Raw genomic sequence first — 16,193 nt, 5'->3', positions numbered from 1 at the left:
CTTATGTTTTGGTTTTATAAGTGTAGATGGAAGGGACGAGTGGAAGCTCATCCGATGATGCGCCAATGCCCGGGAGCATGAAGTGGCTTACGGAGAGGTTATATTGTCATTGCACTCATTGCAAGCGAGAAGTACGACATCAACGTCGTATTATCATGCGCCACTTGTGGATGTATGGGGAGGAGCCAGAACCAGTACCCCCCGTTGGTGTTGCACATGTTGATGGATCATCGGTAAGTCAAAGTTATTTAAGTTCGCAATCTTATTGTATACCCGGAATTAGAAGATCTTCTATTTACACGAATGAGCTTATGACAGGATGACGAGGGTGACGAGGGTACACATATACCTTCTCACTTTCAACAAGACTATAGTCTCCCGGATGACGATGAGGGTATGGTCGACATGATGGATTCCATTTTTAGGGGCACTACATCCCACGTACACGTGATGTTAGAGTCTGAGGTGAAAATGCGAGAGTTGCAATCAACACAATTGTACGAGGGTGCCAGGATGTCTAAACTACATGCTTTGTTGAGATATCAAGCTCTACCCCCGATACATCTCCTGGATGACTATCATTTATGTCACCGTCTATGTTAGTTGTACTCGTGGTGTAGTTAGACTACCACGTATGTTTTGGTTTGGGTTCACATATGAACCACGTATTCTAGGTTTTGACATATAGGGTATTTCCCTCTTCTATTGTATTGTTGTTGTGTGCAAAAGTGAAGAATTGCTTCACCCTCCAACCTTGTGTCCTCTCTCTTTTGTGTGTTGTGAAGAAAGCTGAACTTGAGTCTCCTATCTCTCTCCCTATTTCTTTACATGGTATTAGAGCCTTGTTCGTGGTAAGGAGCTCAAGAAAGCTAGCCAAGTTTGTGGTGTCTTGGTAAGAGGACCAGTGTAGCTTCCCTATTTCGAGTTTGGGAGCAAATCTCTGCAGGTAGCACAGCCAGAAGTGCAGGAGTGCACTGCTTCAGATTGAGAGGTCCTTCGCGGTGCGGCGAGTTTATTTTTCTGATTTGAGGCCGTTTCGGGGCCCGTTTTGAAGGCGGAAGTTCTTCGCAGGCACTCAGAAAAAGGCCCTGTTTTTGCTGTGCGACCACCGCGCGGCTAGTCGGTGGAAAGGTGCCATAGAAATTGCATCGTATGCCTATGTGCAGAGATATTGGGAGTTGCAGATTCATGCCTGTTGCCTGTTGATGCAAAATCGTCACGAGGAAGTGACTGTGTGGTGAAATACCACTTTCGTCAGTGTTGCAGATCTGCCCGTGTGAGGCTCTTTGCAGAAGTTTTGCTATTTGCCCTTCTGAGGCATTTGCTGTGTTTACAGGTTGCTGTTGCAATTCGTGATTTGTAAAATGTCTGAGAATCTGTCTACCATTGTCAGTGAGAAGCTTGACAAGAACAACTTCCAAGCATGGAAGTTCAGGATGACAAACTTCTTTATGGGAAAGGGAGTTTGGGATTACATCAGTGGTGAAACTACAGAACCAGTTTTGGGTGCTGCTCCCACTCCTGCTGAATTGAAGGCCTTTAAAGAATGGCATGAAAAAGCCAGAAAATGCCTGTATTGGCTGTCCGTTAGCATTTCAGATTCTATGATTGTGCATATACAGGATCTAGAGACGCCTAAGGAGGCATGGGATACATTGGTGAAACTGTATAGCACAAATACCAAAGCACGAAAGATGCAGCTAAAGCAGGAGTTGCACAATGTGCAAAGGAAAAATCTGAATATAAATGAGTATTCCTTGAAGGTGAAAGGCCTTGCAGATTCTCTTGCCTCCATTGGAGCACCTGTTGATGATGAGGACTTAGTGTCCGTGACCTTGAATGGTCTTGGGAAAGATTATGCACAATTTCGGACATCCATTGGAGTCCGTGAAACATTTCCTGATTTTCAGGAACTTATTGCTCTCTTGCTGAGTGAAGAGCAAAGGAATGGTGGTTCAGCCACCTCAACTTCTCAAGAGACTGCTTTCTACTCGAATACAGGTAGAGGCAGAGGTAGAGGAAGAGGCCGTTCTGGTGGCCGTGCAGGAAATCAGAACCAACAGCAACAACAGGAAAACCAGTCCTATGGAGGAGGACGTGGTAGTTCTAGAGGCAGGGGGAGCCAAAGAGGCCGTGGTTCATGGCAAAGGAACCAGCAAGTAAATAGCAGCACAGAATGCTATTATTGTGGAAAGCTTGGACACAAGAAGAATACATGCTATAAAAAGCAGAATGACATCAAAAGTGGGAAGTTGCAGCAAAGCAACTATGCATCATCAAGTGGGCATGGTGACGACAGAAATGAGCACCTTTTTGTGATGCAGCATATGGTTAACTCCATGTCAGGAGATGCTGCAGCTTGCAATGATGTTTGGTATGTTGATTCGGGTGCCTCTAACCACATGACCAGTCATGGTGAGTGGTTTCATGATGTCAGAAATTTGGATAAGCCAGGTTATGTTGAAACAGGTGATGATACTGCGCACCCAATTACGCAGGTTGGTAAAGTGCCATTGGCTATGCAGGATGGCAAAACAAAGTACTTGGCAGATGTACTTCATGTTCCAAAAATCACTAAGAACCTGGTTTCAGTTGTCCAGATGGTTGAGCAAGGTCTGCAGGTTAGATTTAATCCTGATGGATGCTTCGTTGAAGACCTGAAAAATAAATGCCGCTTGGTTGCGAAAGGCAACAAAAATGGAAGAATGTTCACCTTGGATGTTGATATGCCTGAGGTGAAAGCTGCTATGTTTGCGCATGGGAGAGGTGTCATTGCAGATATTGAGATATGGCACAAGCGCATTGGGCACGTGAATATACAAAGGCTGAAATCTATGCAAACGAAAAACATTGTTGCAGGTTTGCCTAAATTCAGAGTTGAGGGAATGCAAAAGGTATGTGAAGCATGCCAAATGGGTAAGCAGGCCAGACATGCATTTCCCAAAAATGCTAAGGTGAGTAGAAGACCTTTGGAAGTGATCCATTCAGATGTTTGGACAACCAAAACTGCTTCTATTGGTGGATGCCATTATTATGTGACGTTTATTGATGACTACACTAGGAAGGTGTGGATTTATTTTATGAAGCACAAAAGTGAAGTGTTCAGCCATTTCAAGGCTTTTAAGGCCATGGTTGAAAAAGAGAAAGGTGTGCATATTAAAGTGCTAAGATCTGATGGAGGGGGAGAGTACTTTTCAGAAGAATTTTGTGAATATCTGAAAGAACAGGGAATTCAAAGGAAGTACTCATGCAGGTCTACCCCTCAACAGAATGGGGTTGCAGAAAGGAAGAACAGGCATATTGCAGAAGTAGGACGGGCGATCCTAAATGAGAAAAACATGCCTGATTATTTTTGGGCTGAAGCAGTAGCAACTGCTGTTTATATTATGAACAGAACCCCCACTGCAGCTGTCCATGGCATGACGCCTGAAGAAATGTATACAGGCCAAAAACCAGATATTTCTCACTTGAAGGTATTTGGTTGCATAGCTTATGTTCATGTTCCTGATGAGAAGAGAACAAAGCTCGATCCAAAGGCAGAAAAATGCATCTTTATTGGATATGCTCAGCACCAGAAAGGGTATCGCTATTATAACCCTTCCACTCGCAAAATGCAAGTGAGCAGAGATGTTGTTTTTGATGAAATGAGCAGCTGGTATGCACCAACTGTTATGGTAGGAGATGCAGATGCAGGAAATGGGAATGCTGCAATAAATGCAGAGCAGCAATCTCAAGCCTTGAGTGGACCCAGAGAGTCCTCTACTAGTGGATCTAATGCATGGACAGGGAGATTGAGATCTAGTGAATCGTCACATGGCAGTCCTGATAGTGTTGTGCAGGTATCACATAAGGGAAAAGAAAAAGTGGACCATGCTCCAGTATTTGATGTGTCTGCTGGTAGCTCTCATGTTGATGGAGAGTCAAGTGGCTCTGAAATGAGCCTTGATGAGGAACTTGGGATTCCTTCTGTTGTTACACCTGGTGCAAGGAAAAGCAGGCATGATTTAAAGACTCCTGCAACTGATCCAGTTGTACGGAGGTCCACTCGTATTAAGTATCCAGTTGATAGGCTGAGATATGATGGGTATACAGCACATCACTATGCTTATATGGTCAAGGTTCTAGAGGAGCCAGAGCCCACATGTTTTGAGGATGCAGCAGGGCATAAAAATTGGGAAGCAGCTATGGATGAAGAGATGGCTGCCTTAAATGCAAACCACACTTGGGATTTGATGCCTTTGCCTCATGATAAGAAGGCTATTGGCTGCAAGTGGGTTTACAAAGTAAAGCACAATGCTGATGGGTCTGTTAGCAGGTACAAGGCAAGATTGGTTGCCAAAGGTTTTGCACAGACATATGGAATTGACTATGAGGAAACTTTCAGCCCAGTTGCAAGGATGGCAACCGTGAGAGCAGTAATTGCTATGGCTGCTGCAAAGGGATGGTCTTTGCATCAGATGGATGTGAAAAATGCCTTCTTGCATGGTGACTTGCAGGAAGAGGTTTATATGATGCAGCTAGAAGGTTATGAGGATAAAGCACACCCCGATTTTGTATGCAGGTTGTGCAAAGCCTTGTATGGCTTAAAACAGGCGCCGAGGGCATGGTCAGACAAGATAGGGCAATATCTTGTCACTATTGGATTTCAGATTTCCAATTCAGATTTTTCACTTTATGTGAAAAGGACAAATAGAGGGATTGTGCTTATAGTCATCTATGTTGATGACTTGATTATTACAGGTGATAGTGATGCAGACATTAATGAAGTGAAGCTGCTGTTGAAGCAGAAATTTGAGATGAAGGATTTGGGAGAGCTGCGTTACTTCTTGGGCATTGAGGTTATTAGATCCCCGAGTGGGATATGGCTGTTGCAAAGGCAATACGGTTTGGACATGCTGTCCAAATATGGGATGATAGGCTGTAAGCCTATTTCTGTTCCATTGGAGCAGAATGTGAAGCTCAATGCAGAGACAGGTGAGCTTCTTGAAGATATTACTATGTACAGGCGCATAGTAGGTAGCTTGATTTACATGACTATAACCAGACCAGATTTGAGCTATGCGCTGTGGGGCTGGTGAGTCAGTTTATGCAGGCACCAAGGAAGCCACATTTGGATGCGGCTAGGCACATACTGCGGTATGTGAAGTCCACATTGCATTATGGACTGTTTTATGAAGCTGGGTGTGCATTACAGGTACATGGATACACAGATGCTGACTGGGCTGGTAGTGTCTCAGACAGGAGATCTACTAGTGGTTTTATGTTTTCCCTTGGGAGTGGTGCCATCAGTTGGAGCAACAAGAAGTAGCCAACAGTTGCCTTGTCGAGCACAGAGGCAGAGTACAGGGGTGCAGCAATGGCTGCATGTGAGGTAGCTTGGTTACGGAAGCTACTTGCAGATATGGGACAGTCAGTTCATGCAGCAGTTGTCATTCATTGTGACAACATTAGTAGCATCATGCTTGCTAATAACCCAGTTTATCATGCTAGAACGAAGCACATTGAGGTGCATTATCACTTTGTGAGAGAGAAGGTTCTAGCTGGTGAGATTGATCTTGTCTATGTCAGCACTGAGGAGCAGGTGGCTGATATCTTTACGAAGGCATTGGGTACCGAGAAGCTTCGCAGATTTAGGAGCTTGCTTGGTGTACGTGAGATGGATTTGAGCTTGAGGGGGAGTGTTGAGATATCAAGCTCTACCCCCGATACATCTCCTGGATGACTATCATTTATGTCACCGTCTATGTTAGTTGTACTCGTGGTGTAGTTAGACTACCACGTATGTTTTGGTTTGGGTTCACATATGAACCACGTATTCTAGGTTTTGACATATAGGGTATTTCCCTCTTCTATTGTATTGTTGTTGTGTGCAAAAGTGAAGAATTGCTTCACCCTCCAACCTTGTGTCCTCTCTCTTTTGTGTGTTGTGAAGAAAGCTGAACTTGAGTCTCCTATCTCTCTCCCTATTTCTTTACATGCTTGTCTCTCAATCTTGAATCTACAAGTACAGTATGGGTGGTCGGATACAAGTGTCTCGGCCTTAATGAGGTTAGCCCTTGCATTAATTTGATTGACTCATTATTTGGATATTGTTTGTTTTGAGAATCATCATTTGGATAGTGTCTTTGTCATAGGTTGCTCCAAAAGATGTTGCCTGCACCAAATACCATGCCCGCATCAAGAGATGAAGCGAAAAAGATGCTAACAATGGTGGGTATGGATTATGATACCATCCATGCTTGCCGTAATGATTGTATTCTCTTTCGTCGTGAGCATGGAGATTTGGCTAGTTGTCCAAAGTGTGGGGAACAATGATATAGAGATGACTTGCAGGGTGAGAGGATACCGGTAAAGATCTTGAGACACTTTCCCATCATTGCAAGAATACAACACATGTTTCGATGCAAATCCATAGCGGAGTTGATGACATGGCATGCATCTCATCGGTCCACTGATCACACATTGAGGATTCCCGCAGATTGTGCAGCTTGGAAGCACATAGATAATCAGTGGCCGGACTTTGCGAGAGAGCCACGCAACTTACATCTTGGGCTAGCCATGGACGGCGTGAATCCTTTCGGGTTACGCTCGACATCTTGGTCGACATGGCCCATAGTCGTGGTGAATTACAATATCCCACCATGGCTAACAATAAAAAAGGGACACCTCATGCTTGCACTACTTGTGCCAGGAAAGTACAAGGCAAAAAACATGGACGTGTACATGGCACCTTTGATAGAGGAGTTACAGATATTATGGAGAGGAGTGCAGGTCTTTGATATTTCCAGAGCTCCTAGGCATACCAATGATATTTTGGTCAGGGGTATCTTGATGTGGACCATGCATGACTACCTAGGATATGGAGAGTGCGCAGGTACGTGGTATGTCTTTACATGTACAATGAGGGATTATGCTTTTTTTACTCTCTTTTGCATGCATGTCTTGTACTAACATATTCATGCACGCGTGCAGGACTTGTTACAAGTGGTTACCATGCTTGTCCTGTTTGTGGACCCGCTCTGAAATCGCTTGCACGCTACTCCAAACACATGAGGAAAAATGTTTATGAAGGTCATGCTCGATACCTTCCGCTCGACCATCTCGCACGTGGAGGTCAGCTTGATCCACCACCATCATATTTGAAAGCAAGTGATTGGATTCAAGCTTGGAGGGAGAATGGAGAGGAACCTCTCCTGGTATGAAGAGGCTATCGATCTTTCACGAGCTTCCTTATTGGGGTCAGTTACAAATCAATCATCTCTTGGATCCCATGCATATCTTTAAGAACGTGGGGGCTAACATTTGGGCACACTTGGTTGGTTCCAAGGACTCGAGAGGAGTGCGAGAAGACTTGCGTGCTATGAATAGGATGTCTCGTTTGTGGCCCCAAGTGCATGCTTCAGGAAAAGTTGTCCTCCCAAAAGCAACGTGGATCCTCTCTACGAGGGACGAGGCAGCGATCAAGGCAGACATTGCCTCTTTTCAAACACCGACAGGGTACATGCGTTGCTTGAAAGGAGCATTTTCAAAGGACAATAAGCTTAGTGGCCTCAAGTCCCATGATTGGCACAAGGTCTTACAGGTATTCTAAGTAGAATTAGTGTACCGATAATAGTGATGCATTAGCGTAATTATTATTATGTTATATTGTTGACATGATTTCATTGTTGCTTTGATAGTTCATCCTTCCAATTACAATAAAAGGGTGCTTACAAGAAGATGTTAGAAATGCTATATTCAAGATCTGTGGTATTGTGAGGTATGCTTACTATCAATTCGCATTATGTATTTTCTTCATGGACATGTGAAATAGGTGGATATCTCAAAAAGAGATCTCTATATCGAGCATCGAGAAGGCTAGGGTGGAATCCATCGAAGCCGTATGCTTGCTTGAGAAGCACTTTCCCTCAAGCATTATGACAACTCAAGTCCACTTGCTTGTGCACATAGTTGATGAGGTGGCTATAGCAGGTACCGTTCATAATCGATGGATGTTTTTTCTCGAGCGGTTTATGAAAACTTTAAAGGGGTTTGTAAGACAAAGAGCAAGACCAGAAGCAAGCATGGCAGAGGGATGGGTTGTGCAAGAGTCATTAGTATATATCACAGAGTTTCTTGCATCCACGGATCCTGATATGCCGCAAGCTTGGCACAACAAGGATGATGATCGCATCATTGGCGAGGTCCCCCAAGGAAAAGGGATTGAAAGAAAGATGAGCGAAGAGCAAATGGAGAAATTCAATAAGTTTTGTATCCTCAATAGCCCTGAGATGCAGAAGTGGATTGAGAGATATGAAGTGGCCAAAGCAGAAAGAATAAATGCAAGGACGAGATTCAGAGTAATGTACAGGCGATCACAACCATATCCACGAGATCTGGCTCTTCTCCCTACTCACATGTCACTTGATTGGCTACAACTAGCTATACGTAAAGCCGAACGTGATGGAGAGACAATAAACGAGCGCGAGCGGGAGTTATCATCTGGATGTATGGTGCATGTAAGTTTCTTATCTCTTGACGTAATTAAGTAATTATTTGTGGCAATATATGCTATAAAATAGGTGCATCTTCATTGTTTTAATGATGCTCTTTTACAGTACAAAAAGTACAGTGCATTATGGTCATATGGACGACATTTTCGCGTGGAACGCATCGATTCAAAGAGAGTCACGTATGATTGTGGAGTCATGGCTAACTTCACACAAGATAGCCGAGCAAGTGCTTCGGATACCAATCTTCTCTCCAGTTGGATTATTGTGGAACCATATGCGACATCTATGAAATTGATTTCAGACGATTTACTATTTTCATTCTTGATGTAAAATGGTTTAGAACTACTTACAACGGCCCCCATGCGACTGTGAGAAAAGATAGTAGCGGTCTCTTTGCAATAGACTCCACCAAACATTGGACCGATGAAAGTGATACTTTTGTTCTTCCTGAGCACTGTGAGCAGGTGCATACTAATGATTTAATTAGTCGAAGCTTTCGTTTTTTAAGTCCATTGATATATATATAATTGATGACATTTGGCACGTGATTTTTCATCTTCAATATAGGTGGTTTTTCATCCGGATCGTTCTGATCCAAGATGGTGGTACGTGATCCAAGTTGCACCACGAAGTAAGCAGATTTTTGAAGATCGAGATGTGGATATGGAGATGCCACTACCAATGCCGGATCCAATTGATGAATCTAGCGAAGAAGATGTAGATCACCATATGAGGCAAGAGGAAGATGTGCATAATGACATCGCACGGGAGGAGGATGGAGATCATGATATTGACGAGGAAGACAACAATCATCAAGATCAATCACCACACTTAAGCTTAATTGAAGAAGATGATCAAATACTTTTAGGTGAACGTACGATACTAGAGTACGATGATGATATAGGAGATCAACTCGGTATAGAGTTGGAGATAGACTTGCTTGGCGCCTTAGACTTGGCTCAAGATGAAACAGTTGATGTAAATGCTCTTATTTAATTTGATTTTTCTCATCTCAAACTTGGACATGAATATATGAGCTTCAAAGGCTTGATGTACATGCTCTCATTTTTTAATTCTCTATGAGCTCAAACATGTATGAAAATTTAAAAAATTTTGTCATTGGAAGAAAATAATTTTTAAGGCTAAAGAAAAAAAAAAAACCTCTCTGTAAAACATCGCTATAATATATTGTCTCAGTGTCGCTATATAGCGACCTTTAAAAGTCGCTATATAGCGACTTTTACTAACGTCGCTATATAGCGACGTTTAGCAAATGTCGCTATATAGCGACGATTTACGACACCCGATTTTTATACCGATGATTAATGCTAAGCGGGCACTAATCGTCGGTACGTAAACGTCGCAATAGGATGCATGTGTAGTAGTGTGTGCACATTTTTTGCTTTGAGGTGTTTGTGCATACAAGCGTAGAGAATACCATTTGCCATTGCCAAAGTCATGGACAGATCAAATGTGCTTGGTTGCTATACAGCTATCTATCTACGATGAGAAAGTAGATGTTGCAGCTCAATTTTCCATTTGGGGAAAAGATCTTAAAGACAAGGAGCTCACGTTGAAGAAGGCCAAGATCGAACCTGACTGTGAGGAAAAGGAGCCTGAAGGGAGGACCTAGCCCCCTTCCAGAAAGGAGCAAAAAGGGCCGAGCTTGCAACTAGGAAGCTCAAATCAAGGAAAGAGGAAGCGGCATGAAGGGAATGAGTCTTTAAGATTGTAATCTATGTAATCTCTGTGTAATCTATTGAATTGTTAATCTTCTCCAGAGTTTACTTGGGAAATGTTTTATTAACTAAGTGACTAGATAGTGTGCTTTGATCCACACCAACACGGTGATAATAATGAGATGAAAGATTTCAATTTGACACGTAATGTGAGACAAAAGATTTTGATTAGATCACTAATGTGAGACTGAAAGATTTCGATTAGTGAACTATTATACCATGAAAGATCTCAATTAGACAACTAATGTGAGATGAAAGATTTAGATTAGCCAACTAGCATGAGATTGAAGAATGACAAGGTCAGGCTCAATGAACTCTCTCCCTATTTAAGTGCAGTGCAGACACAACTTAGAGCCCATTACAAAATCTAGCCCCAAAACTCTATACACCGATCCACCTACTGTGAATCTAAGGCATACCCCAAAGACTTTGGAATGCTTTTGTTCTATCTGAAAACCATGTTGGATGCAATCCTCGTAGAAACAGACCCGCAGAAGGAGGAAATAGCTGCAAGGAGGACATGCTTCGGTGGTGGGTGTATTACTTAGAGTCGGCACAGACGGTGATTATTAATTTCCCTGGCTATTGTTTTTTCTGCCCTTTAAGGTTCTTGTCGAGCTCATGATGTAGGTTTATTTTGGCAAGGCATGATAGAGGCTCAAAGGTGTACAGAGCACAAAGAGCAGGATGAAGAGGACCCCCAGTAAAAGGAGGAGTTACTATGGGCATATAAGTCAGCAGAGTCAAGTAAGAAGTGTGTGATCCAAGTGTGTGAAGAGGTCTGCCATAGTGCAGCAGACTGGCCTCTAGAGTTGGGAGATACTTGCTATAGGGAGGTTGATAAGATAGTTGGGAGTCTCGAATTTCCTTGAAATAATAAAAATCTTGCAGACGTTTCTTGAACTTGTGGATATTCTCATTGTGCTCGTAATACCTGATTTTGTATCATCCTGTTTCCATGTTAGTACTTAAATATTTTAAGTAGCCCAGTGGTTGAAATCTGATGGTTGACAATAACCAATCTAAAGGGCACTAGCACTATGCAACAAATTTTAGGATAGCACATCAGTAGAGTGTAGGGATAGCATGGTGGTAGTGCAAGATTAGTGCAGGATAAGTTATCGCCAATGCAATGGTTGGTTGCAGTAGAATATGAATAGCCACCAACACAGTGGTTTGCTTCTATTATTACAAGATGAATGATTCATTATGGGAAACCAGCAGAGCGGTTGTTGGGATATACTAAAAGCAAGCATGGGATGAAATCTGACGGATAACGAAACAATAAACAGTCTAAAGGGCACTGTTTTAGTATAGCACTATGCAACAAATTTTAGGATAGCATGGCAGTAGTATAGGGCTAGCATGGTAGTAGTGTAGGATAAGTTACCTCTAGCACAGTGGTTGGTGTGGCACAGTGGTTGGTGTGGATTCGTTATGGGAAACCAACACAGTGGTTGTTGGGATATACTAAAAACAAGAATGGGTTTTATCATTTGGGATTTACAAAAACAATTTCATAAAACTAGCACTCTGTTTGTTTGGGATATAAGCAGCAGTCTCAACACAAATTCCATTTTGTAGGACAAGTGGACATATTGTTTCCCTGCAATGATACTACATACATTTTCTTAGTACTATCTCAGTCGTCCCCATCCACTACTCCAAGACACCCCAAGAAGTGCTCATGCATGTCTAAACCCAATTTGAAGGCACTCTTGTCCATCTTTCATTGTGGCATAGGTTGCATCTGGAACTTAATAGCTCTTACTAGATGAGAGTACACAAAGATCATGATAACATTACCTCTTGGAATGGTAATGTTATCATGACCATCAATCCATCTACATAGGGATATTGACATGTTTTCCTTTTATGTATATAAACATATTGGGACCTATTTTTACAACACTTAGCTCTTTTACGTTAATTTCTTGTTTTAAAGTACGTTAGTATTTTTGAAAGTTATGAAGAATTGAGTACTAGTGATCAATAATGATATAGATGTATTATGCAATTGACAAACCAAAACATGAAAGAAAAAATATTCTACTTTGCATTCTATGAAAGATGACTTAAATGCATATACTTTGCATTCTATGATATGTGACTTAAACTCTTATGTCCATAGATGTTGCAAAAGAAGACTTTACTGTGGATTCTTAAAAAATTCTTTTACTCTACAAAATTTTAATAAGAGGACACTAGGCACATTTTTTTAACTCATATATTATTACATCAACTCTCTTATAATATTACGTGTATAATATTATATAAAATGATACAAATTATTTTTTGCTCTTTGAACTTTACATTTGCATATTCAATGGTTTTTTATTTTTATTTTTATTTATTGACTAATCACTATAGGCATCATGTGACTCTATGTCCTATGGAGATTTAACACATATTGCCCAGATCCTATACAAAAGTCAAAAGAATATAATTCTTAATCACCATGTGAAGACAATTCAAGCAAAAATTGACTCTATTAATTGCATATGATATAACAAACGAGATCTATTCAAACAATTATAGTTGTGTCTTCTACTTGAAAAACTCACTCCCCAGTCTAAATTTATTTAGCAAAGGCAGTCAACTAGGAGGTTTTCTAATTTGCATGCAAGACGTCAGTCATCTCCTCCCATGGAATTTATATTCTAATGTTTAATCATTAATATTTAGAGGAATGTACTTGAAAAGGATCTCTTTATTCATCGTTTAAATGTAAGATGATGAAACAAGCCAAATGCCACCATATCATAGGTAGGGTCTTAGAAATAGGATGGGAATGGTCAAAAGTGGTCCCATCCATATTCAGATGCATTTCTATCCTAACCATGTGCTAAGAGTCAAGAGAACTAGGCTTTCTTACTCCTAATCCATCCCTAGTTCTCTTGACTCTTAGCACAAGGAGGCGGCAAGTGGCCTGGCTAGGAGGAGGCTGCTTTGCAAGTGGCCTGGCTAGGAGGAGGCTTCTTTGCAGCAAGAAATGAAGCCATGGTAGGGAGAGATGCCAAGGACATACACTATTGGGAAAACCTATGGAACCCACACAGGGAAGGGTCCCTAGCTCAGATTGAGGACACGTTTCAGCTATCCCTAGCTGTGCTTATTTTCTTGGCTGGGATTATGAGTCAAATACCATCTATGTGGTTGTCTAATGTATGCTCCTCAATGGCCTTGACTCCAGAGGAATGGGAATTGGACTCGAGGATCCCGCTAAACAAATTGACAGCAGCTAGGCAAATGGATGCAATGTGTGCAGTTAAGGAGAGCTGGCATCAAAGATATAATGATAGATGGTAGAGGGAGGACTTGGAGATAACATGGAGGGGCAGATTTGGCCGGGCATCGAAAGCCACTCCTTATAGCAAGGTCAATTTTTTCCTGTGGAGGATAGGAGGGGGGCACTTCCCAGTAGGCACCCTAGTCCCCAAGTCGATGACAGATGCAAAATTTGCAAAGCTAGAGCAAAGTCTCTTACCCATCTATTCTGGGGATGCCTGTGGGTGCGAAATCTTTGGGGAGCTATCCGACCATGGTGCGCCAAGGACCTAGGGCTGGAGTATATCTCCAAGGGTGCTGCCATCTTCGGAGCCGACCTCCAGACAGATAAGTCCATTATTTGGGATGGTACTAGATATTCAACGCTTCATAGAATATGGTTAGCTAGATGTGAGGCCTCTATGAACAAGACTGATGTGTTTTCCCTGACATGTAAGAAGGTTGTTATGGATATAGTGAACCAAACCAGATGGCTGGTAGCTAGCTGGCCTGATGAGTTTGTAAGAGCTCATCTTGACAGCATTTTGTTTTAGTTGTAAGTTGGTCATTTTGATTAATATATAAGTAGACCTATTTCAATTTAAAAAAAACTAAGGATGGATTAGGTGGGAGAGCAAACATGGTAGCATTCATGTGTTTAGAAGTTGGGGACAAGGACACATGTCATTATTCAATGCTTTCAAATCTCAAAAAAAGGGGATCCAATTTTTGCTTGTAGGGTCTTGAGACCACTATCTAGGAGGGAGAAAAAGTTTTTATTCCCATCCTAGACCCATCTTGGACCACTTCGTCTAGGATGAGAGTAATGATGACAAATGGATTCCCATCCTAAACGCTTAATGATTGCTACAGGTCCACAGCTGAAACTACTCAACATATTGATAATGTCTTGAGCCACACACCTTGGCACTATAGGGATGGGTTCGGTGGGGGAGGACACACGATACCATTTCATGTGTTGGGAACAAGTATACATGTCATCATTTCAAATCCGAAAAAAAGGGAATCTCTAAGGGTGATGGCGTTGTTGGTTTATTGACTCACATCCTCCTTTTGTAGTGACTCTTTTTGTATGGTGGCTCCCTACTTCAACACTTACAATGGGAGGGAGAGGCTAGAGAAAGCGAGAGGCGGCAAAGGAGGTGCGAAGCACGGGAGATGGCGACAAAAGGGCAACGCAGGGGAGTTAATGGGGGGACAATAATTTAGGTGAATTGGTGCGAGCAATGATGGCACCTCGGCAACCATCCGAAACTATTCATGGCACCTCGGCAACCATAAAGATAGTTTCCACTCAAATTCACTCTACACAACTTTGATCGAAGAATTTCTCGTCTGCACCACACATATCATCGCTCCTCCCCACCCTTGTAGTTCCTGCATTGATCATCGCCTGCAAGATGGAACCGCAATCTGGACGCTGGACTACCGGCCTGTGTGGCTGCTTTGAGGATTGTGGATCATGTAAGAGAGAAACGCTGGCTGCTTCTGTAATTCCCCCGGCATTTGTTTCACCGAAAACCATACGTCGTGTTGAGCAAAAGTCTGATATCGACATTGCAACCCGCATATAAAATCTAAGGGGTGAAACTGCCAGGAGATGCTGATGATCAAAATATATTCCATCGGATGTGCAGGCTTGTGCGTCACTTGCTGTCCTTGTGTTGTTGTGGGGCGCGTGGTCAGCATATTGGATCGCGGACAAACATGTGAGTCTCCTGCAATCTAAGTTATAGAGGCTTCTGGGAATATACAACTGGATCACCCCGCCTTTTCGGGTTACTACTCCAGCATTCTAACTTTTGTTTGTATGGAACGACAAGGTGATCTAGGTGTGATTTCCTAGAATACTAGAGTTCAGTATACGCTCATACAACCCGATCGCATGTACACTCAATTGCTACTGCTAGAATAGGCTTACTATCAAATCAAGGCTTTCTCATTAAGAAGGACAAACAGCTGACGACTGATTTGAATTTTCACCTCGATGCAGCTTGCTGTGCTGGAGGGACGATTTACGTTCTTTTGCAGTACTTTACGGGTCTGGGTTGCCTTTATACGTGTAGCTACAGATCGAAGTTACGGCAAAGATACAGCCTTCCCGAAGAGCCTTGCAACGACGTCTGCACGGATTGCTTTTGTCTATGCTGCTCCGTCGCGCAAACATACCGTGAGCTGAGAAATCGGAATGCGGATAAAGAGCTAGGTGTGTTTGCCGAAGATTGTAGATTATCAGATGGTAGAAAATGGGGAGTTTCAACTGATTATTATGTTATACAGATTATGCAGGTGGAAAGGCAAGCTTCAACCCACCGCCATCTCAGTCCATGCAGAAATGAACTTTTACAGCATTGTTTATAAAGATTAGGAGTCATTAATGATGTACCCACAAGGACAAAGGAATCTTCATCGTGAGGTTATTTGCATGGATCTAATGGCATTATAGTTATTTGCTCAATGGTACTTTGCAACTACAAGCCTTTAAGTTGCTCAATCAATTGAAGGGAAGCCTCCTACGACCCTTTATCCTTAGTCTACTTGGCAATTGCCATAGTTTATACTTTGGCTAAGGAAATATTTTAGCTAGCTGACTTGACTCTTGACTTGACTCTCCACTCTTTGAGCTCTTGTAGGGCTATGCCCATCCTTTTTGTCTACTTTAACAAATTACCTT

At 42.3% G+C, this 16,193-nt stretch overlaps 1 protein-coding gene across 2 annotated transcripts; it reads left to right on the top strand.

The window, feature by feature from the left end:
* The first annotated feature begins 14,818 nt into the window (after positions 1–14,818).
* On the top strand, positions 14,819–15,947 carry LOC147884645 (cell number regulator 4-like). 2 transcript variants are annotated; one of them, XM_087397131.1, is made up of 4 exons: positions 14,819–14,983; positions 15,157–15,228; positions 15,513–15,725; positions 15,809–15,947. In XM_087397131.1, exons 1-4 carry the CDS (start codon positions 14,920–14,922, stop codon positions 15,856–15,858), a joined length of 399 nt encoding a protein of 132 aa, XP_087253257.1. In that variant the 5' UTR covers positions 14,819–14,919; the 3' UTR covers positions 15,859–15,947. The 2 variants fall into 2 exon arrangements, with proteins under 2 accessions (XP_087253257.1, XP_087253256.1); XM_087397130.1 differs by having other exon boundaries at positions 14,820–14,983; positions 15,800–15,947.
* Positions 15,948–16,193: the final 246 nt, after the last annotated feature.

This window comes from Dipteris shenzhenensis, chromosome 26 (assembly GCF_047967505.1).
Source record: "Dipteris shenzhenensis isolate YYH24624 ecotype China chromosome 26, Dip_SZ_1.0, whole genome shotgun sequence".
Classification (NCBI taxonomy): Eukaryota; Viridiplantae; Streptophyta; class Polypodiopsida; order Gleicheniales; family Dipteridaceae; genus Dipteris; species Dipteris shenzhenensis.
Note: the sequence above shows the minus strand (reverse complement) of the source record. Positions and strands in the feature narration are given on the sequence as shown.